The sequence below is a fragment of the Mugil cephalus genome, chromosome 19 (genome assembly GCF_022458985.1).
Source record: "Mugil cephalus isolate CIBA_MC_2020 chromosome 19, CIBA_Mcephalus_1.1, whole genome shotgun sequence".
NCBI lineage: Eukaryota > Metazoa > Chordata > Actinopteri > Mugiliformes > Mugilidae > Mugil > Mugil cephalus.
In genome coordinates this window covers 12,863,548-12,888,162 of record NC_061788.1, presented here as the reverse complement: position 1 = coordinate 12,888,162, position 24,615 = coordinate 12,863,548, and the positions used below count along the sequence as shown (strand labels likewise).

Here is a 24,615-nt window from a genome sequence, read left to right as displayed (position 1 = left end):
TGTCTCAATTTTCTTGAAATGTAACTACTAATGCAAAGAATGCAGAAAAAAAAGTTGAAGTATTATTGTCAATGCAGCAATAGATTGGTAGTTACAACAGGTCTTTAGTGGGGAAAAAAAAGAGGGGCGGGATCTCTCTTTCCTATCAACCTCCCATCTATGTCCGTGGATTGGCCACCAAACCTCAGTAGTCAGCCGTGGGAAACATACCCACTGTTACCATTGTGTTGTGGTCATGCTGGCCCTTCCTGTCCAGCCTGTCAGGGCTCGTTGTTTCATCGGAGATGTAGCAGGTGACAGAGCACAATGTACCCCTTCCCACTTTAACATAAACCAAGTCCCCACGTGTTAACAGAGTTCAGATACACAGTTTACAGTAAGGCAGACGTCCTCTTTGTTCCATTTCAACCCGGATATTTTCAGAGCGACTTTTGGCGCCCTTTGAGTGTTGCCACGGTCTTTATTTGCCTAATAACATTACGCCGCAACAACACTACATGGAGACATACGTTACGTCCTTCTACTCCATATGTTTTGAACAAAAAAAAAACATAGACATCCATATTAAATCAGGTCAGTTTGATTGTGTAATGTCATAAGAAGACATTTACAAATCACGACAAGAATCACAGATATACTACTGTTGTTGGTTTATTATAGCATGCAATTTCATGTGCTGAAATCCTCCTTTTTCTTAACTACCATCTCTCAGTGCAACACAGAAGCAAGTACGCTGCTCGGCCGAGCTGTCTGTGGGTCAGTGTTAAACAGTTAAACAAGCTAGAAAATGCACAGAAGAATCAGTCAGTCAGTGAAACAAAACTCAAACTGTTTTTTTTTATATATCAATTATGAATAGCACATAATCATCACCATAGGTTAGACTTAAACTCCAGTCCTGCATTACCGTACAGTAAGTAAAAGGGAAACCTTTCACAATGCGATATTTCCAAGGAAATAAATGGAATACGTAACAGTATTATTCATCTTGGGGACATTTTAAATACGCTGTCTCTCAAGGAGTGTATTTTCCTCATTCCGAAACATTACACAACTGCCCCAACGATTTAAACATTTAAATATATCTGATCAGCACAGGTCGTATAAATGAGCGTCTATACTGTAAGTCCATCTAATGATGGTGCCAGACTGTATACAATGACGGATGCGTACCATCTCATAGTAGTTCATTTACATTTCAATCGAACAATAGATTCGCAAATAAAATGTCTAATACAGACATGAATAGTCAGAAAACATCAGTTCATCATGTTTCACAATCAACGAACAGGTTGTTTTTTTTTTGTTGTTTTTTCCAAACAATAAAGAATATTGAGACACTTCCTCGTCTAATAAAAAAAAACAAAAAAACAAAAAAATTCCAGCAAACTCTCAAATTCAAAACAAAGAAGCAGAATATATACCGAAAAGGAAACAATACCACGACGACGATCAAATGTGGTTAACAATAATAATAATGATAATATAATCGCTGTTAAACAATAAGTCATTTTCATGAGCAAGCAATAAAAATGCTGCAAGCAGACTTCAGCACTTGACGTGGCCACACAGTGGGCATGTGCAGAACTCTTACAGCGCTGGGTGTGTTGTATCACAACTACAGAATCGTCATTACTCCTCCGCCATCACAAGAGGGAACTATATTGCATGCATGACGCGGGATGCAGGGAGAACAGAGACGGTGGGGGTGGAGGAAAGTGGTTGAGGGGCGTACTCCGGCACCCACTGGCAGTGATGGGGGTGGGAATTAGTGCAGTGCAATTAGCCACTACAGCAGTATCACTTTGACAGTAGATCAATACTCACAATACTGTTTTTTTTTTTAATTTTTCTGTTAGTTTTTTATTTTTACACGCAGTAGTGCCCAGCCCTTTCTCTTAAGAACACAAATAGCAGAGCCAATACTGATACCGAGAGGCAAAAGAAAACACTCGCAAAGTAAACATTGGCAAATAATATAATCAGTGTGTTTCACACTTGAACCCATTTACACATCTGGGAGAGAGGGGCAGTTGTCACTGAGTGAAGTAAATTCTTTCACCGATCATTAAAAACGATGAAAAAGCCGAAAGCAGCCGAGCAAATTAAGTCTTCCCTGAGCAATTCACACAGACAAGGGTTTAGCCTCCTCTAATGGAGCAAAGCGGAACTACAGGAGAAGTATTAGTATTCCTCACATGGTTTACGTGTGATGAAGAGGAAAAAGCTGCAGGGAAAGGGGATTGATTGTACTGTACACAACACGGCACTTAACGTCACATGACCTCCAAGGTGAAGTTGTAAACAGATGCAGAGTGACAGTAGGTAGCTGAGCTAATTTAGTGACCGGGAGCAGCTTCAGCAAATCCCTGCGTCGGCCCTTGCCTCTTAATTGTCAACAGAACGTTTTTCAAAAGCGCGTCGCCGCGTCGAGTCACGACGAATCGTCCGTTCCAGTCCTTTCATGTCTCCGCCTGCTTCTCTGAGCAGTTTGGTGGAAGAATGAAAATGGTCACAGAGCCACTTTTCATTTTGGTTAAAAAAAAAAAAAAGAAAAAAGTTTTAATTTTAAACTCAATACACCATCCTGTAAAATAGAACTATGTGTAATAATCTGCGAGGAAAGACGCTGATGTTTTCCTCTCGGGTTTTTTTAAATTTTATTTTTAACAAACAGCAGCTGAGATGAGAGGGAAATGACAAGGGCTGCTTGAAAGACCCATATTAGTTACCCCTCCTCGTCTCGTTGTCACATACCTTAAGTCTTGTTAAATTTAGAATTAGGTGTAAACACGTTTAGGAGGTGTCATTACTTTATATCCTGTTTATCTAAGGCCTTGTTCGGACTGCTAGCCAAGACTAGTCTTGACCATATCCAGATTAATTTTCAAACTTGATTGAAACCAGATTTGGAGGTGATTTAAAAAGCAATTTTGCAACAACACGAAGAAGAGGTCTGCGCAGAGGAGCTGATGTAAACTGTCTGATAGTAACTTTGAGGAGGATACTCAATACAGGCGAAGCTGTTAGGAAGCTACTGGAATGAGACAGTTTAGGGGCCATGTTGAGTAGGTACGCGGTTACCTCAGCAACCTGTGCACATAGGTTGGTTTAATCTGGATCTGATCAATCTGGTCTAAATTCGCCCGCAGTCTGAGCAAAGCCTTGGACGGGTTCATGTTTTTTCGTGCTATTTATTAAAAATCAAACTTGGCCGTGATGCCTCATGCCTATATAACAGAGTGAGGCACAGCAGATCTGTATGAAAACCACCCACACTAAACAAAGCTACAGCGAAGCAGACTTCGGCAGATCACAGTGCATCTGACGCTCAGCCGGCACAGACGCGCATAAGACAGCACCGTCGGTCCTGTCTACTGATGCGACGTGAAATGTAACAAAGAAGAGCAACAAAGATCCTGATACAAAATACCCCCACAGACAACTTCACAGAAGTTAGCAATGCATAAAATAAAACAGAACAAAAAAAAACAGTTAAACAAAGACTCAGCGTGAATAAACACAAGAAGCGGTGCCCTCCTCTTTTGTAGGCTTCACCTTTACACGTCATACGCACAGCCGGGGAATACTGCTTGCGCATAGTGGCACATAAATGTGACGGGACCGGGAAAGCACGGGATCACAAAGACATGATTTCCAGTGTTCAGTAACTCAAATGAGTTTAAAGTCTACCTCTGAGAAAGGAATAAAAGTTAATTGTAGAGGCCAGTTGTCTGTTTTATAGGACACAGCCGGAATTTCACCGTATTGCAGGTTTGTGTGTGAATGGCGGCCTGTGCACGCTGTGCTGTGAGACGGTTTTCAGCTTGCTATGAGCGGGGTTAGTTTTATGCGCCTCTACAGGCCCACAAAGATGTCAAAATAGATTTTTAAGATTAATTAGGAGTTCTTCTTCTACTAAATCTACTAAATTCTTCTCCTCCGCGAAAAAGCTCTCAGTTCTTTATGCATGCAGAATAATAGATGTTAAAGGTTCCTAACACAGATTACTGACCTCCAGTGATCAATTATCACTTACAAATTCAGTTCATGACTGTGCGATCGTGTTCTGAGATCCCATTAGACGCGATGCGTTCCAGAGGTCAACGCTTAAAAGATCGTATGACTCAATAAAACAGAGGCTCGCTTCACTTATCAGCAAATGAAAGGCCTCTACAGTTCTTTCATTTTCTCAGAGGGATGGACGACCCTGCCCTTTTTTTTTTTTTTTTTTTGGTCTCAGCATTATCAGTAACGTCTCTTTCTTGATATGTCAGGGAATACATTAAAAATGAAATGTCAATGAGAGCTCTGAAGTAATTTTCCATGTAAGGCTGCTCAGAGATATACATGTAAAGAGAAATAATTCTTTTTTATTTTATAAGGGTATGTAGGTTTTAAATAGCTGCGTGGTCCTTCATAATAAATCAGTTTGCTTTAAAGGGAAACAAGGCACAGGCTAGAATGCAATTAGACACAGCAAACTACAGAGTAACACAAGTGTGGGGTAGAAATAAATAAATGGCTAATTTACTGCAGCGTGTGACTTTTGTTTAGTTTCTCGGGTGCCCAAATGTAAATTCAGCACGGGGGGGGTTTCTGAGCTCCAGCAGTTAACGGAGGCTACATATGGGTGAAAAAAATAGAGATCAGAAGGAAATGAAAGTATTACGAGACAGAAATCCTGAAGTGAAGTGTAATAAAATGGCGTAACTGAAGAAAATCTGCATATTGTTACCATTGTTACCAATAGGCTGTCGCTACGGGCAACAAATCTAAACCATTTTAAGTGACTTAGGAAAAATTCTCCACGCAACTGTGATCAAGAAACTGAAAAACATTGGACGTGTTCGGTTATCTAACTCGACAGCCACTGACGGTTATAGCACTAAAACCTCCGCAGAGCTATACACTGGTGAAACCACAACTTACAGTGTGTTTTCTGTTGCCCCTTGCAGTGTGGTGTGGCAAGTTTTATTTAGGCATATGATTGACATACTGTATACAAAGGCTGGAAGTAAATGGGATGCCCTAAACGGTATTCCCTTTAACCATGAAGTGGTTGTGGGCACGTGACTCAGCTCAGTGTCTGTTTTCGTGGCCCCTTAGCTTCCGTTGATCAGCATCTCTGTGCTGGGCGTTTCAGGACAAGCCCGGGTGGAAGAATTGCCCGGACGGGGAGGTCCGGTCCGCAGCACCAGCTTCCCGATGCCCAGGCCGCCTGAGACCAGCCCACCCGGAGACAGAGACCTCCTGGTGAACAGAAAGAGAAGGAGGATGGAAGAAAGGAGGGAAGGGAAGGAAAGAATGTATGAAGACGGCACGGAGACCATTTGCTCCTCACGAACCTCGGCGATTATCTCGGTAATTCACCTGAAGGCCATCTTTTTCAGCAGGTGGGCATCTATCTTTTCAGTGGAAAGACTGTCAGTTTGGGGTCGCTCCTCCACGGGGGATGAGAGGAGGGGAGACGAGCAGGGAGGTGGGAGGAGGTGGGAGGCATCCTGAGACTGTGGGGCGGCCAGATCTAAAGACTCCTGTGAGGCAAAGGCAACAACAGCATGTGATTAAGCGTTTTTTTTTTTTTTTTTTTTACACAACATGATTTACAGTGTGCTCTGATCTGTGCACATTCAGACCAACCTGAGACTTAACATCCTGGTGGTCTGAATCCTCCATGTCCAGAGCACGCAGTTCAAGCTCGATGTCTCGGCCCGGGTCCGGCTCGCTCTCGGCCCGGTCCCGATCCTGGCCAAAGGCGGTCTGATGGGCGTGCAGGTCAGACACAATCTTCTCTCCGCTGCTTAATGAAGTGCGACGGCCGTGCAGCTCTGATGCACAAAGCTGCTCACTAAAGTGGGCGCAAATGCAGAAAAGGAACATAAATCATATACCTCTTATATATACCTCATATACCTCATATACCTTATATATATATATATTCTATGCCAGGGGTCTTCATTGTTATTCAGGCCTCCAAACTGATGGAGATATTAAGTAGGGACCCCTACCTACTATAGGTGTTCTATATTAAACTCAGTGCAGTGCTATTAAATACATATTATTAATGCATTGTTCTACTGACAAACCGATCCCCAGTAGATGGCTGATGGGAGCGAGCTGCACTGTTAGATTCTCCTCTGCTAATATTACAGCCCCAGGGATTTAACCTGGGGACTGAATAGGCTCTCAGAACCTGACAGTCAACGTGTAATGTGTGGCCTTGTGATTGGCTCAGCAGCAATAGGGGCGGGTCCTGCTGTGTACAGGAGGCTTAGATTGACAGGTCTCGGCTAGTGTTGCGCTGTTGAGGCAGCTCTTGTATCACTGAATGAATCAAATGTTGACTGAAAGGTAATGTCTTCGGCCTCCATTTATCCCTTTACTAAACTATGTTATATTCACATTAATGTGCATTTAAAAAAATATATAAATCTGTGGGAATTTTTTTTTTAAATATCTAAAAATATCTAATCAACCAAAGCTTTGGCGACCCCCCTGCAGTACCTCCACAGACCACCTAGTGGTCGCGGACCCCCTGTTGAAAACCTATAGAACATACTATGCAGTATAAATTATACATATTCCTCATATACTCATCTCTATATTTTTGTATATCTTTATATCAGACACAATTGTCTACATACACACAAAATATATCTTATGTCTACCTCTACAAACTTCCTTCATGAAATTTTCAAACTGTGTAATGTATTTGAAAGGTTTCATATATTGAAAAGGAGTGCCAGGGAGTTTTGGATGACAATGCTGTACCTCTCCAGGAAACTGGAGTGACTGGAAGAGTCTGATCCTCTGGAGCTCCACCTGTAGTCACCATGATCCAAGTGGGGGTTGTAATCTGCGAGAGAAGAAAGAAAATGGAAGAGAAACAAATCAAAGCTAGAATACTGCTAATAATATAAATTAAAAGCATTCTAGTCATTGCTATAACAAACAGATAAAGGACATATAAAGGGATTTACAGATAAAAGTGACAGTTTTAAAGAAAAAAATCATTGTGAAGTCATTCCATCACCGTGACCCTTCTTATCCCTCCATTAATCTCCCTCAGACCCAGTCTACCAATCAATCAATTAAGGCATGACCCTTAATTCCTTGTTACTACCTTGTTAATCTACCTTGTTTTTCCCTCACCTCTCTTTCATCTCTCCCTCACCTTTGAAGTTGATGGGCGTGGTGCTTGCGCTGCCCTGGCAGGCCGTGGCTTGAACAGGGTCAGTGGTGTGGTAGCCTGTGCGGGACGCCCTGGAAATGGCGCCCCACTTGGAGATAATGGGCCCCTCGCTGAAGGGAATGATGGGGTCCTCGTCTTTCAGGCGCCGGTAGTGATCCAGCGAGTGCAGCCACCGCTTCCCGACGCCACCACCGCTAACGCCGCCCCCTTCGCTGTTGTCCAGCTCCTGCACAAGTAGAAAAGACGTCACACATCTGCAGGCAAAGGTGTAACTAGACAAAGTTTATCTGCACGCGTGTCAGCGTCTCCTCGTTTGTGTCCGGGCTCACCGAGTGCTCCGAGCAGGAGTGGGCCGATGTGTGTGCGCGTGTTTCAGGCTCGAAGGGGCTCAGGCAGGGGCCGATGGTGCCACAGGACCACGGAGAGTAGTGCGCTAAGCTTTCCTCGCCTCGGAACCTGCACCCCACACACTGACCTCCACTGCTTTCCACATGCTGAAAGAGGGAGACGTTTGAACATGGGAAAGCGTATTACTGTTTCTGCAAGACACTGGTGTGTGTGCAAAATTCAGACTGATGTTAAAGGGTCACAGAGATTAGAAGGATTTGTGGATTCTTGTATTCATTTTTTTTTAACTTCTGTGGGTAACCAGAGGATAATGACAATGTTTTATGTTTGTTTTTGCATCTGCTCACCTCAAGTCCAGAATTTGCTATGTAGAAACAAAAAATTCAGCTATTTGTAATATTCAGCTGTAAAGTTAGAGGTGGCTGACTCAGTGGTTATTTCTTGGTATTAGCAGATGCAGAGGTGCAGTTTGGGCTCAGAGACTTCTTAAATCATAGTGTTCAACAGGGGGTCCGCAGAGGTACTGCAGGGGGGTTGGCAAATCTTTGGTTTATTAGACATTATTATGTATTTCTTTTTTTATTATTTTTTTTACCTACAATTTTCCCCCAGAAATTTATATTTCTTTATATACACATTAACATGAATCCAACATATTTCCAGCTTCCTGTACGCAGTAGGCCCCGCCCCTATCGCTGCTGCACATGCTGACTCTGTCAGGTATGTTTATGTCAGGTATGTTGTTGCAACAAGACTGACATAAACAAATGTGGATCATTAAAGTCTGTCTAAGTCTAATTTGAACAGCTTATTACTGAACTCAAAATGATGATAATAATGTATATTTATAAATAGCACTAGGCATTTAATACAGAACACATATAGTGGGTGGGGGTCTCTACATCTCTCATCAGTTTGAGGGTCCTTGGTCTGAAACACATTGAAGACTCCGGCCTTAAGTGATTGATTTGGGTTAGGATTTTAAACACATCTGAGCCCAGCTTTAGGTAAATGGAGATTCTAAACTAGGTGTGGGCGTGCACAAGAGTGCGTACGGCTGCATCTCTACATGTGTCAGACCTGTGACAGAATGCTCTGTGTGGGCTGGAATCGGCTCCGGACACGGCACAAAATAAGTGCGTTTCTCAGTCATTTACACACTAACTGACATGCGATCGCTTCAATTCCTGAGTCAAGCTCTGGATGCTGCATAGAAAGAACCCTTTTGGTCTTTATTTCACTTGTGCAGAGGCTTTAAGACGAAACTGGGATTAACACATTTAATAGGTCCATTTAACAGTAGACATTCTCACAAATATACCTGGTGTGCATATAAACAAGGCTTTACTCAGCTGAGTGACTGAGTCACTGAGTTTGGTGAAGTCCCTCCTCTCGCTTTCTCTTATACTCTTTTTCTTTCACTCTCTGTCTCTCTCTCTTTCTCTCTCTCTCACACACACACACACAACACACCCACACACCACAATTGTGCACTGCCATGATATCTTCCTCCACAGTTGCTAAGCAACTATCTCCCACTGAAATAGCATTGGACGCCACTGATGTATGAGCTTTTTGGGGTAGGAATTAAATACAACATATTTGAAAACCAGCAAGCAAATTACTGCTGGTGGTTTCAGCCGGCTTGCAGAGACAGCCGTGATGAACTGGCCGCGGCGGCAGAGCGATTCTAATTCGAACAAATGCCCTAACGAGGCTCGGCGTGCGCGCTAGTCTCTTTTGTTTGCCTTCTACCTCTGCTCCAAAATCGATGGTGAAGATGGGGGAAGACTGGGAGGGCCTGTTGGCACTGTGATGGTGGTGATGATGTGCCCACTGTTCCTGCTTCCTCCTGAACAGATCCTCGTAGCCCAGAGGAACACGTCCGTAGTCCTGAGGGAGGAAGGAGGAAATGTCACATTATAACATTATCACAAAAATAGTGAAATTCCAAGTTATAACTGTTTAGTATTGGTGCTGTTAGGTGTGTAGCCAGTACAGGAATGAAAAAAAAAACAAGATGGCATCTACAAAAATCCACAAACCTAAGAGCAAAGTTTGGGTTTTCTAGTGTTTTCTAATAATAAGCTCATTGCATTTTATGTTTGGACTAGGTCTATACATGGGAGCCTGCAGAGAAGCAACTGGCAAACCCTGCATGTTTTGTTAAGAGTGAATTAGAAAGTGGTGTTTAGCATTAACTTGCCTCATAATGTATTCTGTTTCATGTTTTTTGGTTGTTCATAAACTGCTTGTTTGCGTGTGTCTGTTTCCTGCCGGGTACCGCTCTGTCAGTGGCCGTAATGTTACGCCCGATCAGCGCATTGCACAGCACTGATTACATGTTCATGCAAAATATTTTTCTTTAGGCTGGCCGTGCGTTACAAAGGAATGTTACAAACGCTGCTTACATTACGCCCCACCCCCCCTCCCACCCCCTACATTTGAATAACTATGTATATACAAATGTACAACAAATTATTACAGCTCATGTCACTGCACGCAGCACGGCAAATAAAATACAGCAGCAGTGTTGCTGGCAATGCCATGTGACGCTGTGAGAAGCGGCAGAGAAGTGAGTGGGAGAGCCAGAAACATATCTGGGTGAGAAGTGGGAGGACTACAGTGGAGGCTGAAGCCACGTGCTGCAGCTCTGTGACTGGCAGGGAAGGTAGAGGTGAGATGATATGTGGGCGTAAAGACAGAAACAGAGGAAGGAAATGTGTTGCTGAAAAGAAATGCATCATTACATGTCTCCAGTGCAAGGCAGACCGCAAGAAATAAATATAGATGGTATCGCTGGATATTGAAAGGGATGTAAAATTACATTTTATAAAAGCAACACAGTAAGAAAATGATTTTATATTGCCCTTAATTACTGCAATGCAGTTTCAATTATATTTATTGCATCTTTCAAGCAAAGTGTCACTCTGTCCCCCCCATCCCCAGCCAATCTGAAGCGAGTATGCGTTATTTCACCCACCCTGTGCAGCCCTGCGCGGTGCTCCGCTCCAGAGCAGTAGTTGCTGTCTAGAGAGTTGAATCTCTCCCTGAGTGGAGGCTGGTAGACAGAGGAATGCAGCACCTCTGGAGGCAGTGAGTTACTCCTGGCGTCCTCTCTGTGGTACAGCTGCAACGGGTATCATCATCACCGTGAACAAAGCTGCAGAAGATTTCAAATTACACAGTGATATAATGATGATGACGATGAGGCTCACCTGGGGCCTCCATACTCTCCTGCTGTCATAGAGCGGAGCGTAAACGCCGTGAGCCGGAGCCAAGGGCCCGTACTGAGTCTGCCCCGGGTGGGGGTGGAAGGCGGGTGGTCCCATCCGATCTCTGGGCGGCGGGTGTGGCGGGTAACCCGACGAGGAGGAAGAAGGCGGGTGTGGCGTTTGCGGGTCGCTTGGGTAAGAGGATGGCGGAGGGCCCATGGAGGGCGGCAGAGAGGACTCCGGGACGTTGGACGATCGGAGGAATCGAGCCATACAAGGTTTGTGAGGAGGATGGAGAGTTGACGGGTAGTAGGAACCTGCTGGAGAGTGGGAGGGATAAAGATAAAGAGAGGAGCCTTTGCGATTTCTCTTGACGGCAACGGTATAGTGTCCAGAAAGTGTTATTTCCGTTTTTTTGTTTTCTTTAAATTGACTCACAGGTTGGTGGATAGTGGGCCGTGTCGTATGCAGAATGAGGCTCCTGGTAGTACAGCTCTGACGCCTGAGAAGGATGCGGTGCACGCAGGATGAACTGACCATGTTTGGGCATGGGGGCGCCACCATCAGCCCGCCCAACTGTGGTCAAAGGAGAAGACGCTGAGGAGTGGCTCACTGGAGTCCTGGGAGGAGAGACGGGCTTCCTGTTGAACACAACGGCAACACAAAGACATTCAATGAACACATGGTCAGCCTTTGGGCTAAGGTGGAGATTCCTCACATCTGACCTCATCAACAACACAAAAAGGCTTTATTTCCCAGAGAGAAATATCTTTGAATGAAACAAACTACCTTCCATTCAAATCTACATTTCAGTATTGTTGTTCATCATTATTGTGTAGACCAGCCTCCACTAAAATACCAGTCATGAGACGCTGGAAGTAATATTGAAAAGATTGATCACATGCTTAAATACATAATAAAAGACGTCCAAGCGTCTTACTGTTCGATTGACCCCGATGAGCTCCTGTTGGTGCCAGATAACCTCCCGCACCCATTAGCCCCACTGGTTCCGTTCGGCGCCATCATTTCCTCCATCATGTCAGCGCCCCTGGAGATGAGCTGAGGGTGAGTCAAGACTGGAACTCCCTCTGTCATGGAGGCCGCGTTCTCCCCCCCGCCTTTGAGGGACTGCCCCACCGCCGCAGACACGTCAGCGCCGATGTTGCCCTCCATGGTGAAGGTTTTGTTCATGACACCGGGGGCTAAATTGAAGGCACGGGCCACGCTGCTGCTCTTCTTGTTCTTCAGTCTAAATCTGAAGGGAGATAAAACAGAGGACACAGATAAATTAAAATCTTTCTAAAAAGCCACGCAGGCTAAGTCAATGAGGATGCAGGTTAGGGCAGGGCACAGGAAGTGCCACTTAGGCTAGAGACCTTAAATCTAGAGATATGAATCTGTTCTTAAAATGATGATGATTAGTCACTTAGATAAACTTAGGCGAAAAGAAATTACTCTACGCACCAGCAGGGGACAGCAGTCTGTATTTGTCGCCCAAAAAAGGAAAACCTGAAGAAGTATCTGCATACACGAAAGAGATACAAAGGGTAGGACTAGAGAAGGGATTTACCGCTCTTTGACTGGATCTTGTGGATCTGTTCCTTTCACAGAGATGTAAATTTTACATTTATATATTATATTATCTTTATTTTCAAGAAGCCACCCTGGGCTAACTCATTTTATGTGGGAAGTAATAAGTGTAATGAATGATAGGATAAGAATGATTCAAACTATATCTGATTTTTAAATTATTTTGAAATATTGATCTGGCGAACATTACGCTTTGCTTTATATGCCGCTGTTTATGCCGTCACAAAAGTGCATTAAGATGCTGATTTTGTCCTTTGTGTCGCCAGCTACTCAATTCGAAAGAAGCGTGCCCTCGCCCTTCTTGAGACCGCTGCGTGCATGTGGAAAACTCAGATGACATCGTGCAATATTTGCACATCTGAAAAGCACCGCACGTGTACTCTTCTGTGCTCCTCCCTTATGTCTCACTCAGTGGAGCAGCAAAAAAAATAACTCCAAAAAAAATACTGCTCTCGACTGCGACTCAGTTCCCATCATTCTTGTTAAAGAGCTGCTCAATAGATTCAGTTCGTTTGTTAAAATCACATCTCTAGGTCGTACAGAGCTGGCTTTTTTGGCTTCTCCATCAGTCATGCTGTCCGACTGATCTACAGTTTATTCATTTGACATGTCATTCAGATTAGATGAAGATAAAACATTTCCAAACTCAGGCCACAGATGCTCAACATCAGCCAGCAAGCCAACTGTTGGCTTTTATTATGTTAGACTTTCTGTCTAACATAATATAATCTTAAATCAACTATATCAGGAATAAAGAAACATCAGTATTAATAATCGTGGATCCAGTAAAAATTGAATAATGCGATAGAATAATATGAGCGATCACTTACTTCTCCAGCTCATCTTGAGTGTGTGCAAATGTACAGTTGGTTCCTCTGGGACAGCCTCCCTGCTGACGAAGATCTCGGCACATGCTGGTCTTGTACTTGCTGTTGGCCTGAGGCTGCAGAACACACAAACACAATGCACATTGACTGTAAAATTGAAGTATTTTACCGGTTATATTATTTGTTTCTGTTGTTTTCCCCAACAGAAACAACACAGTGTGTGGTTAGAGACCATGTTCAGTCACCATTGCATAATCTGACAATTGTTAGCAGTTGCTTTAACGCTGCTGTACCAGTTAAATAATTCACGGCAATTTAGTTGAGCACACAACAATTACTGCTACGCTGTTAGTGGTTAGAGAGCGTTTCATGACCTTTTATCTTTCTTAGATGCCACCGACAGGAGCAACAAAGTATGCTGCAGGAGCGTGGTGGCAAGTCCTCACAAGCAAACAGCCCATCCCATCTCGTTTCTGTTTGAATCTGTTATGATGTCTTCCTATCACGTCAAGAGTACCTGTGGAGTTTCGTGGCTCTTCTTGCTGAAGTTCTGTATGAATTCCACCAGTCCGTGAACCACCAACTTTACAGCCAGCATCACACTTTCCAGCTCCTCCCAGGATGGCGTGGGGGCATCTGCACACAGATCATCAACAAACTGCCTGTTAAGTCCAGATTCTTATCGTTAGATGATCTCTAAGACGTTCTGTGAAGTTGAGAAAGATGACTAACTATTTGGACTGGGCCATGTTTTACTATTACTAAGGCAGAATAAAGGATAAAATGATAAGGTTAATTTAGAGACATTTGATGCTAATGTATTCCATGTTCAACATCTTAGTTAGCATGTTAGCATGCTAAGACTAACTGATGTGCACAGTCGAGGTGATTGTCTTTGCTTAAGAAAAAAATAGATGATTTTAAAAGCTACAGAATTGCATTTTGCTCTGATCAGGGCACGCATGTCTGCTACCAATGTTGTGGCAATTCATCCCTTATCTGAGTCAATATTACACTGAAAGGCTCTGACGTCGGACCTGGTCATGTTTTAAGACGCCAATCGAACTGAATAATAACTGTATCCTCTATAGGGACTTTCAATGGAGATCAGGACATCATCTGCATCGACAAACTGCATCCTCTTGAGGTCCACAAATGTATATTTCTACATCTTCATGTAATGTCTTCAAAATGTAGCATGTGTAATGCAATAATTTAAACTGTAACAGCGTATCATTTAACATCGTTGAAGGAAGGGAGGTGCCCGCTTTTAGCTTTTAGCTATTTATTTTGTTTTGCACTTTCAGATTGCGTCTTGGTATGTGAGCGCTACACCCTGATGATTTTCTTCACGTCTTAATGTCCTTAGTGGAGCCTTTTGTTCAGAAAATGTTGATCACTCAGACTTAGTGTCTGCTCGGATGAATACTCTTAAATCAAGTACCTGGATTATGGTCAATGTTGGCGAGTAGCTCGAGGTGTGGTCTAAGGCTTGTGAGGTTAGCAGGATCACCAGTCCTCTGAAGAACAATGGTGAGCTCTTGAACGCTCTTCGCAAACGACTCCGGAGACTGCAACTAAAGTAAACAAAAGGATAGGAGAGTTAAAAAAAGAAAAGAAAGATACACTAATCAATGTATTTATCCTTTGCTTCTTTTCTGCAGAAGAGTGTAGCGAACCTTGTCTATGATGGACTGCATGTGGGACTTGTGGACCAGGTCTCCATACAACAGAGAAGACCACTGCTCAGGTGAGATGCGCAGGCCCGCCTCCATGGCGATGTGGACGATCTGAGCATCGTGCTCTCTCCTCAGAGCCTCGTACGTGCGGAACTCCTCCTTCAGCTGCATCAGAGATGAGTCCTCGTCGCGCTTAGTCACCTGGTGGTGAGGACGGACCATGTGCAGCGAGAGGGAATAACAAAGAAGGCAGGAAGGTGAGAAGAGAATGAACGGACAGGCGGGAACAATTTTCTACAAATTCTCGAAATCTGCATTTGAATAAGCAGAAACTGCAGTCAGGGGACCAGATCTTGGTACCAGAAGCTATCTGGGTTTGTAGTCAAAGTAGTGTTGACTTAGTATTGGTGAGAATAAAAGACGCAGGTATTTGTCAAGCAGATACCTTTTAAACTGTTAACTGAGTGCAAACTGTCCAGTGAAAGACATTGCCAGCCAACTCCATTGTTGTGTCTTGAGTTACTAGACAGACTGAAAACAATCAATAGCGCATGGAACAGGTCCTGATATGCGTTATCTTTTATTCAGATATCTGATGGCTACACCAGAAGCCACAGAACATTGGCCACTCTATAGTTTCTGGTAACACTGCTGGTATAAAAAGTTTTTTTTTTTGTTTAATTGTCCTTTTTATTAATACCATTTTTCACCATCCATTATGTTTGTATTTTTGAACACACAAGAAAGTCATGTATTTATAAAGTTTAAAAATAGATAATGTCATAATATTTTGAGTCATATTTCCATTGTATTTCATTTACAATTGCATCTGTGTCTTCAGACTCATAAACTCAAATACAGATCACACAAGGGGAAATCTCCCCTTCTCAGAATCTGCCCTATGAGTAATCATCACAAGACACCAACACACTCCCTTTATGGTTTACAAAATCAAATATCACCACTTCTATCACCTGGTCGGGTTTTGCTTTTTTTAAATTTTTTTTCCCCATACATATCTGTCTCTGCACCTTCGAGCTGTTTGTCTCTGCCCTGCAAGGCGGGGCGGCGAGGGCAAATATAGACTGCCGTTACGTCACAGGCGGATAGCTGGCATTTCTGCCCTGCCAGCGATGTCTGTCATCAGATAACATGCACGGAAATACACGGGAACAGAATATATCTACAGAAGCCCTTATCCTCGTGATAGATATAGGCTTTCGGGAAATTAGTAGTATCAGATTTTTAGATATTACCTAAGAGACGGAGCTGGGTGCAGGGGTAAAAAGCGGGTTTTCCAAAGATCAATCAGACACAATGAGAGAAAAAATGCACATTTACAAGGGACAATATTAAAAAAAAAAGCATTTATAAGAAGCACTATCTCTGCAGTAAAGGAATCCGTGGTGGCAAATGAGGGTCTATTTAAATACCCTTCATTAATGAGGTCATTTATTATGGCTTGGGTTCTTGGGACAGCACCAAATGGAGGTTCTTTTGTGAAGTTGGAAACAGACTCAGTTCAAAGGGAGGTGGTTTGTTTCATGTATATTGAAACGGAGTACTTGGCGCTGCAGCTTGCTCACGTCTGCTCGTCTACCGGTGTGGTTTGCTGCATTCACGAAGCGCGTACCTTGAAGCAGGAGGCCCTGTACAGCAGCTGCACCACGTGGCCTATGCTGGTTTTGGAGGCCTGGGGGAACCGAGCCTCGAGCTTCTGGACTACAAACAAAACCAGCACCTTCCTGGACAGAGCTGAACCGTCCTCCAGAGCCAGCAAAACCAGCTTCAGCGCATCTTCTTGCATAGCTGATGAGACGGGGTTAGAGGGGGAAATAGGGATGGAGGCGGGGAAAGAACCAGATACAATATTCAGCATAAATACAATCAGGCAAAAAAAAAACATATTTAATATTCTAAACCGACTAAATAATGACTGAATAATGTCTATGTCTTACATGCAGAGCCTCTTAGAACCAGGTGTCCTCAGACTTTTAAATGAACTCCTTCTGTTATCATGATGAGAAACATGTTCCCAGTCAGAATCTGCCCTATGAGTAATCATCACAGGACACCCGGGTGCCAGCAGCGGCAGCAGTGAGTTTGATGAGACACCTCACCTCAAAGGGCTCAAAGTTTCTTAGACCGTTCTAACTCGGGGCGACAGATCTTAGTCCATGCGAGAGAAAATAACCCGAGATTCACGCACTCACCGGGTCCCAGAAACTGGCAGCCGCGCGCCCTCACCGCCGCCCAGAGGTTGGCGGAGAGCTGCTGGGGGTTCTGGTGCTGCAGGATGAGCTCGGTGACCGTGCGCTCGCCGAGGGAGCGGCCCGCTCGCACCGCCCGCACGCGCCCTTCCTCCTCCACCAGCTGGCAGTTCACCAAGGTCACCAGCTTCCTCTGCATGGGCCGGCTGAGCACGCTCGGACTCAGGGTCGCCACACCTGTAGGAAGTGAGCGACATTGTTGGAGTCAATCAAAACAATCATTTCTCTATAGAAGCTATATTCACAAAAAAAAGGAGAAGGTGCCAACCGGCTGTAGGTACTTTTACGTGGATATATGATGCTATTAGCCAAAAATTACGGAAGCTGCTAACGTGCAATAAACCCAAATTTAAAGCCACTTCTCAGTTTGAGTTGTCTTTCTTATTTATTTTTTTTTCCTGCATTACCATAAAACAGAAGCAATGAGAAATGCGAAAGGCGTGAATGCCAAGCTACACAGGAAGCTTAACGGCAGCCCCCGCACGTTGGACACGGAGGGCTTAATCCTCTTCAACAAATGTCCGTCACAATCGCGAGGCAAACACAGACGCGTGCACACACACACAAAACGGTCACCTTTGGCTCCGCTGATAGGCTTCAGGTAGAGAGCCAGCTCTTCTACGCACACCCTGCACACCTCATAGTGCTCAACCTCCGCTGCGCTGCTCAGGCTCACCGGCTGGACGTCTGGCACCTAACACGGGGGATATATGGACACGTGAAGACAAAGTTTGAAAGAAAAAAAAAAACTCTCCTTCCTTCTCCAACCCCCGCCTCACCTGAGCTCCAACCAGCTGCAGCAGGGCGCAGTTGACCGGCAGCAGGTCGATGTCGGTGCTGATGGGCGTCTGATCGAAGGGGCAGGCCTTGCGGTGGAGTTTGTGTAGGCATGTCTTGCACACCGTGTGGGAGCAGCCCAGGCTAATGGGCTGGTGGCCGCTGCTGTCGAACTCATTGTAGCAGATGGGGCAGGACAGGAACTCCGTCCACTGGGCCGCCTGCACTGGCATCCTGCCACCACGCCGCTGAGGGGGGCGCCACCAAGCTCAGGGGGAACGCATGTCAACAGGCCTCGACAACAGCACCTGCTCGCCAGCACCAATGGTGGCTATGAGGAACAGAATACAACGATGATTAGTAATTTAGCAATATAATATAATATAATGTATAGTGTTCGTAACTAGCTGCTGTTTTGTAAATGTAACAAATATTTCTGAATATGAGAAGTTGTAGTGGTTTTAAATACAAATCAATGCACAGCAACATGTCCATTAGCTTATAGCTAATTATAGTAGTTTCTGCAGTTATGCGCATGTGTATTCTGGTAATTAATACACTCTACATTGGTAAACATGCAAATACTTCCTGGGTCAATGCTGCAGCACTGTGTCACATATGAAACTGATCGAGCAGATAAGAGAGCAGAGTTTATCTCACAACCCTTTGAACTCAATCAACCACAGTGGGTATTTAGCAAAGTGCTTCGGCCTCTGTCGAAATACAAGTCGTAGATTTATTTGACTTAACGGAAGCAATAAAAGAGCCCCTCCCATTAAAAGTAAGCAGCTGCCAAACTCTCGACGAAAAATCGTGTTCAACAGCAACTCGCGTCAACGCAAACATAGCGTGGCAGAGCTCATGCCGAACCACAACAACGCCGCGAGAGTGAATCAGACAGCTGTGCCAACAACTGACAAGCGCAGACAGCAATGCAGGTTGAGACAAACGGAGCTGAATTATGCCAGCATCCTGTTTCATGGAGAGTTTGTCGGCCAAATTCCTAGTGTGTGTGTCGATCGCTCCCAAAGCGGAGAGTTGCTGAGGCTCCACTGACCCGAGCACAGTCGCACAGAGCGAGGGAAGCTAGATCACATGCGTGGATGTACATTATGCAGGGCGTGTTTAGGAAGTCTTAACTTTTATTTATCCTCGTTAGAATAATGCAAACAATGTGGTTCCTTTTACTATGTTGACACCGGGAAGTTCAGCGCCATGCCAAATTATTGCTTTGATGACTTATTATTTGTTATTCAAATTAAGGTTTCAGACCACAAAATACATAAACACATCGGCAGCAGAAATACTGAACAGAATAAGGTAGTGCTATATTACATATATATTTTAAAAAAGCACATACATACAGTCATAGGTGACTTTCGTCCTGATAATGCCTAAAATCCTCATAAATTGACTTTTATGTACTTGTTTTTTTTTTTTTACTGAAGACAGGCAAGTCTATTGGGGAGAGAATATGATTTGTAAATTGGCGAGATAATGATGAAGCCGCTGCCAGGACCGACGGCGTTCATTTAATTTGATTGGGCCTACGGTGCCAGTGCGAACCGACGTTCGTACGGTGATACAGCAGAGCGGGAAGTGTTAATCCATGCATTACTTCGATTGTGCACTTTGAAAATGAATGTAACGTTCATTCAAATGCCCCACTTGCTGTAGTCGGCTTTGGCACCACGGCACAATCAGGAAGTGTGCCACTCCTTGTACAACAACACAGTGTAAATGACCTACTGTGACCTTTTCGGCACGTCATCACAGCAGACGAAAGGGCGGAAAAAAAATAACTTTTTTTTTTTCTCAACAACATCCCTTTGACTCCGTTATGCAAAATGTTTTGGACACTGTGTGCAGATCTCAGGCACCTGTTGCTTTCAGTGCCTGTTAACATCTGCTCCCACTACTCACCATAACAACAGCTGGCGCCCTCGCAGAGCACATGGCATGAGACAAAATCTATTCAAATTTTTGTAGCAGACTTAACGCAGAAAAGGTGGTTTTCGAGAAACAAGCCGCCTCTGTTTGAAGAACCGGTTTTGAAATTGCGCTGCAAAGAGGACGCGTGTGTGTGTGTGTGTGTGTGTGTGTGTGTGCGCGCCTGTGCAGGTTTGTGTGGAGCACATGTGCACGAGAGGACTGCACACAAAGAAATATTCACCAACACCACAACTAATAGTAGCCAACAACGAGTCTTTAAAATACTGAAATTTATCCTATTTTAAACACTTTCGAGCCTGGAAATCCACTTTCAATGAAAACCAAAACCTCCCAGGTAGTCAAATGGAAACAGAAAGGGGAAAGGCGCGCGTCTACGCACGTGATTCGGTCCACGTTCGACAGTCAACAGACACAAAACCTCAGCGCAAACTGCACGTAAACGTCTGCCAACGCGACACACGGCGACTGGTAGCTTTACGCACCTTCCCAACGGCGCGCTCCTCGCCCTGCCTGCGCTGGCTCCTCTGCCGCGTGGACAGCTCGCCCCTGTCCTCACGCGTCATATTTCCTTCCGCGAGGAGCCCGAATATAAATAACAGCTTTTGTTGCCCACAGGCTGCTGAAGCCCTCATCTGAGGAAGGGTGAGGTAGCGCTCATGTGATGGTTCTGAGGGGGTTTTGGAGCCGGAGAAGGTGGGGAGTTTTATCTTGCCCGCGCGAAGTGGATAAAACTCTCCCCTCCCGCCTTGAGCGTGAGCGTGTGTGTGTGTGTGTGGAAAAGACAGAGAGAGAGAGAGAGAGAGATTAGGGAGTGGTGCAAACTCCAGGGGCAACTGCTAACCGCAAATCTTTGGCTGTAGTCACGTTGACAGCCACCTGTTCCTGTTGTGAGCAACTGCTGCACCCCGATTTTACAGAGAGCGCCCGACGGGTTCCAATAACCCCTGAAAAACTGCCACTGTCGCACCACCGATTGGATTCGTATGCATGAGCGCCTCACATCACAAGGGCGCCACAAAATATCATGATGCACACAAGACTTCCATTACTTGCATGAATGGATCACTACTCATGTATGTGTGTAGGCAACTGTGTCACATACACACTGAAAAACAAAAGCCCCCACGGTCATGAATGCCTCTGGTCTTGTGACAGGGAGAAGTGGGTGTGGATTGTTGCAGCCGACCACAACTTCCTCATCTCCGTCCTCTCTCTACGAGGAAACTCATGACCTGGTTCACGCCTACAGTGCTTTCATGCAGGGGTGTGTGTGTGTGTGTGTGTGGAGGGGGGAGTTGAAAAAAGAAGGATGTGACATTTTAAACAGCACCAGGAAAGATGCGGCACGTTGATTTCAAGAGCAACACGCAAATGAAGCTCCTGAAACTGTCAGAAAGAAGGCCCCGGCCAGTTACTTGTTGCTGGGGCCTGCCAGCGAGCCACCCACTCCGCCGAGCGCGGGGCGAGGAGTACATTGTGTCTTTACAGCCAACAGTTGGCGAGCTATCATCTGGCTCGGGACAGCAGCGGGTCCTCTGTGCTGTGTGGGGAGGGGGGGGGGGAAGGAGGGAGGGAAGGAGGGGGGGGCATCTGGAGTTTCCTTTGGCATGTCTCAGAGAGATACAGAGAGACAGGAAAAGGTTGCCCTGAGAGAGTGTTAGTCAGAACTTAAAGGTAAGACTGTGTTTACAGTAGAGCGACGCCTGGCCCACTCTCACGTTTTTGTTTTTTTTTTTACTGTCACTATTAAATGTGGACTTTGGTTTGGGCTCAGTTTGTTTTTAGGTGACAGGTAAAGCCGCTGTGAGGTTGGAGTATCGTTCCAGCCACTAGCATGCGGCTTGTTAGCTTTGTGCCGGCGCCATATAAGGCTTCCTCGCAGAAACGAGGGACTGGGGAAGCAGACTGCTGTCGTCTGCCAACGCGGAGCGGGAGCCAAGGGCAGGCGCGCGGCGACAATGGATGAACGCGTCGGGGTCCTCGCACCCGATTGTGTGCGTCTGACGCTCGCGCCGGGCGTCCTTGCAGACTGTGCTTTCTGACAGCGCTGTTGACATGAATTTCACCGGCTTCAGTGTAGCAAGGTGGCACGTTTGTTTCCACCCCTGCATGTGAAGGAAGACACTTCAGGGACAGCCGTACGACACTGCGTGCAAGAACGTGATTAACGGGCCCGCCTTGTGTCAAAACCACAACACTGAAACTTCAAGAGTTTATATAAAACTGGCTCATAGATTGGCTCTGACAGCCACGCGTTTGGGCCTGCGCATGCGAGTCCAATATGCACCTGCACGTAAACAACAACATGGTGACTAATTTTGTTCCACATCGCTGTTTCACATCACGTCATGTTTCCTACTGATTCTTGCCTCTCAAATACAGGCACAGAAATCTCAACAAGGAAACAGAGCTCAACACCGACCAGTGGCACCGGGTGGACCTGTGATCCTGTGACCACCCCCCTCCCAAAAACCTCCTCTCTGGCACACGTGCACACGCATACAGGAAGAGGTCGCGCGAGGATTCTGTGAGCACTGAACCTGAAGCACAGGAATGTAAAGTAATATGAGGACTGCAGCCCCCTCTCACTGTCACCGGGCGTCCCCAGAATTAGAACGTCCCATGTAGCGTGTGCGTGCAATAAGGCGCACACATACTGCGGCCGCACGTGATGTCATGGACTCACGAAAACTTTAACATTTTGGGAAACGTGTGCAGGCCGCGCGCGCTAATTTAATGACCCTGAGTGTGCCGATGCCCTGTTTGAACGCGCCCCGTGCAGACTCCCCCCCATTACTACAACATGAAACACGACCAGAACTTCACCGTGAGACGTCAACAAAGAGTCCTGGTAAAAACGTGGTGGGTAAAGCACAGCAAGACCGAAACCTCACGCCTACCACGCTGCTGAGAAAAGAAAGCCTGAAATACATTAATGTTTGGTGTTTCGTCTTTACAGTTTACACACACGAGGTAACAAGATAAACTGATTCTGGGCACCCGTGTCCCAAAAATGCAATCCAGATCGTGTGTGTGTGTGTGTGTGTGTGTGTGTGTGTATGTGTGAACAGAAAAGGTTCTCTCTGAGTGGTTTAGGAAGTAAAGCCTCTCTGCTGTGAAGGGGAAAACAACACCAGCAAAGCAGGTAAATGATGAAGAGAAAGTTAAACTTTAACACTGACAAACGATGGCGGCTGTTAATCGTTTGGAGAACTCTCAACAGGCGCACGAAATCCAATTTGCAGCACGCTGGGAACAGCGAAAAAAGCAAAACACTAATGCAATGCAAAAAAAACAAACACTTGCAGTACATTCATTTGATTTCTTTTCCCCCACATATACGTTACAATGCTGCCGAAGCAGTTTCCCCCCAGATATTTGGACTATGTTCCATTATTTATAACAGGATTACTACAGTTGTTTCAGTGCGTCTGCCCACTTGTTTTTTTTTTTTTTTTGTTTGAGCGTACAGTGGGGGTATGTGGGTTTGTCTGATTATTTATTCATTACGCCTGTCATCGCAGTGTGTGGGGGTAGTGTCTGGATGGGAGGCAGGGCAACCACACAGCTCTCGAAGCTGCTGTTAAACGCACACATAACAGTAGCACGGGGCCTGCTTTATCACGCCTGCAAGATGCAGCAACAGGAGTGGAATAACTGTTACGCAATATTCCATTAGTTTGTTGCACCCTTGGATAATAATGTTAGAAGATCAGGTTGCTGGCTGCTGCAGATCAGCAGGTCACAGAGCAAAACCTCTAACATGGTGGCTGGCTGGCTGGCTGGCTGCAACTTTGTGATGACAGTGCTGCATTTCCAGATGACATGCAGCGCCTGAACTTGGGGGACTGCTCTGCCGTGGCTCAGGAGTCGCTCGGAGAGCAACAGTGATGTTGCTGCGTGAAATGTCACGTTCCAACCTAAGCGACTCGGAGCAAGCATTAGCAGGTCTCCACCATTACATCAGCATCTACAGTTTCGTGCTGCTTTACAGATACTGCGAGCGCCTTAACTCCTTCAAGGCAGCCGCGGCTTTCAATCTCAGCTGACTGCGAGCTTCATTTCAACCTGCCTCTTCACAATATTCAAGTCAGCACCAGTTGCAGAAATTGATGGTGAGCTTGGTAGCCTACCTAATGGCTCCGGGTGTATTGGTATCTTTTTTTGCGAGATGTGACGCTTCTGTGTCTACCTTTCACTTTCCGCTGAAGGGTAAAGCGTATGAATGGCTATAAAATGATAAAAGAATTCAAGCTGAATCTCAAAGCCCCGAGCAGCAGGAGAAAGTAGCGCGCACCTCTGGATAAGTCACTTACCTCACGCACTACACCGGAGCACCAGGATAAACATCATCCACAACGCATCAAAAAATAATAAAAAAAAAAGAAAATCTTCATCAGTTGCAAAACAACCGCAGGAGATAGATTGTTCTTGACGCGGGGGTGATACGGCGCCGCATTTCAGAGCACTGAGAGACAGGTGGCTTGGTCCAGTTTTGGTCCTCTACCCCCCCTCTCCAACAGTATGTGACATGCACGCTCGCTCAGGTACAGTGTGCCACACACCCTCGGCTTGATAAACCGAGGCTGAGAGGAGATGGTGGTGGTATCGCTCCGCCGGTGATGGTGCCTGAACTGCGCCTCACCGGGCTGCGCCGCGCAGGGCAGAGAGCCGCCTCGCGGCGACGCGTCTCGCATCAGCCTCCCCACCCCCTCCCACCCGCCCCCCCGGCCGAGATTTCGTTAACGGCGTCCAAGGGTT

General features: G+C 45.5%; 1 protein-coding gene across 4 annotated transcripts; it reads right to left on the bottom strand.

The window, feature by feature from the left end:
- Positions 1-635: 635 nt before the first annotated feature.
- rc3h2 (ring finger and CCCH-type domains 2) lies at positions 636-24,615 on the bottom strand. Of its 4 annotated transcripts, none has more exons than XM_047569743.1 (20): positions 24,171-24,615; positions 17,904-18,232; positions 17,701-17,818; positions 17,068-17,301; positions 16,488-16,663; positions 14,855-15,055; positions 14,620-14,752; positions 13,693-13,811; positions 13,179-13,291; positions 11,699-12,013; positions 11,197-11,399; positions 10,762-11,075; positions 10,527-10,673; positions 9,299-9,436; positions 7,525-7,689; positions 7,178-7,421; positions 6,775-6,859; positions 5,644-5,851; positions 5,374-5,537; positions 636-5,253 (listed from the first exon to the last, which is right to left on the bottom strand). In XM_047569743.1, exons 2-20 carry the CDS (start codon positions 18,132-18,134, stop codon positions 5,106-5,108), a joined length of 3,456 nt encoding a protein of 1,151 aa, XP_047425699.1. In that variant the 5' UTR covers positions 18,135-18,232; positions 24,171-24,615; the 3' UTR covers positions 636-5,105. The 4 variants fall into 4 exon arrangements, with proteins under 4 accessions (XP_047425699.1, XP_047425697.1, XP_047425698.1 ...); XM_047569741.1 differs by having other exon boundaries at positions 10,762-11,078; positions 24,171-24,613; XM_047569742.1 differs by lacking the exon at positions 24,171-24,615 and adding an exon at positions 20,337-20,727 and having other exon boundaries at positions 10,762-11,078.

Excerpts from the sequence above, each read along its gene's own strand:
- rc3h2 (XM_047569741.1), bottom strand. The coding sequence starts at position 18,134 with ATGCCAGTGCAGGCGGCCCAGTGGACGGAGTTCCTGTCCTGCCCCATC. Across the intron at positions 10,674-10,761 it reads GGAGAGTATGGAGGCCCCAG|CTGTACCACAGAGAGGACGC; the intron begins GTGAGCCTCATC and ends TACCCGTTGCAG. Across the intron at positions 5,254-5,373 it reads CTGAAAAAGATGGCCTTCAG|GAGGTCTCTGTCTCCGGGTG; the intron begins GTGAATTACCGA and ends TCTGTTCACCAG.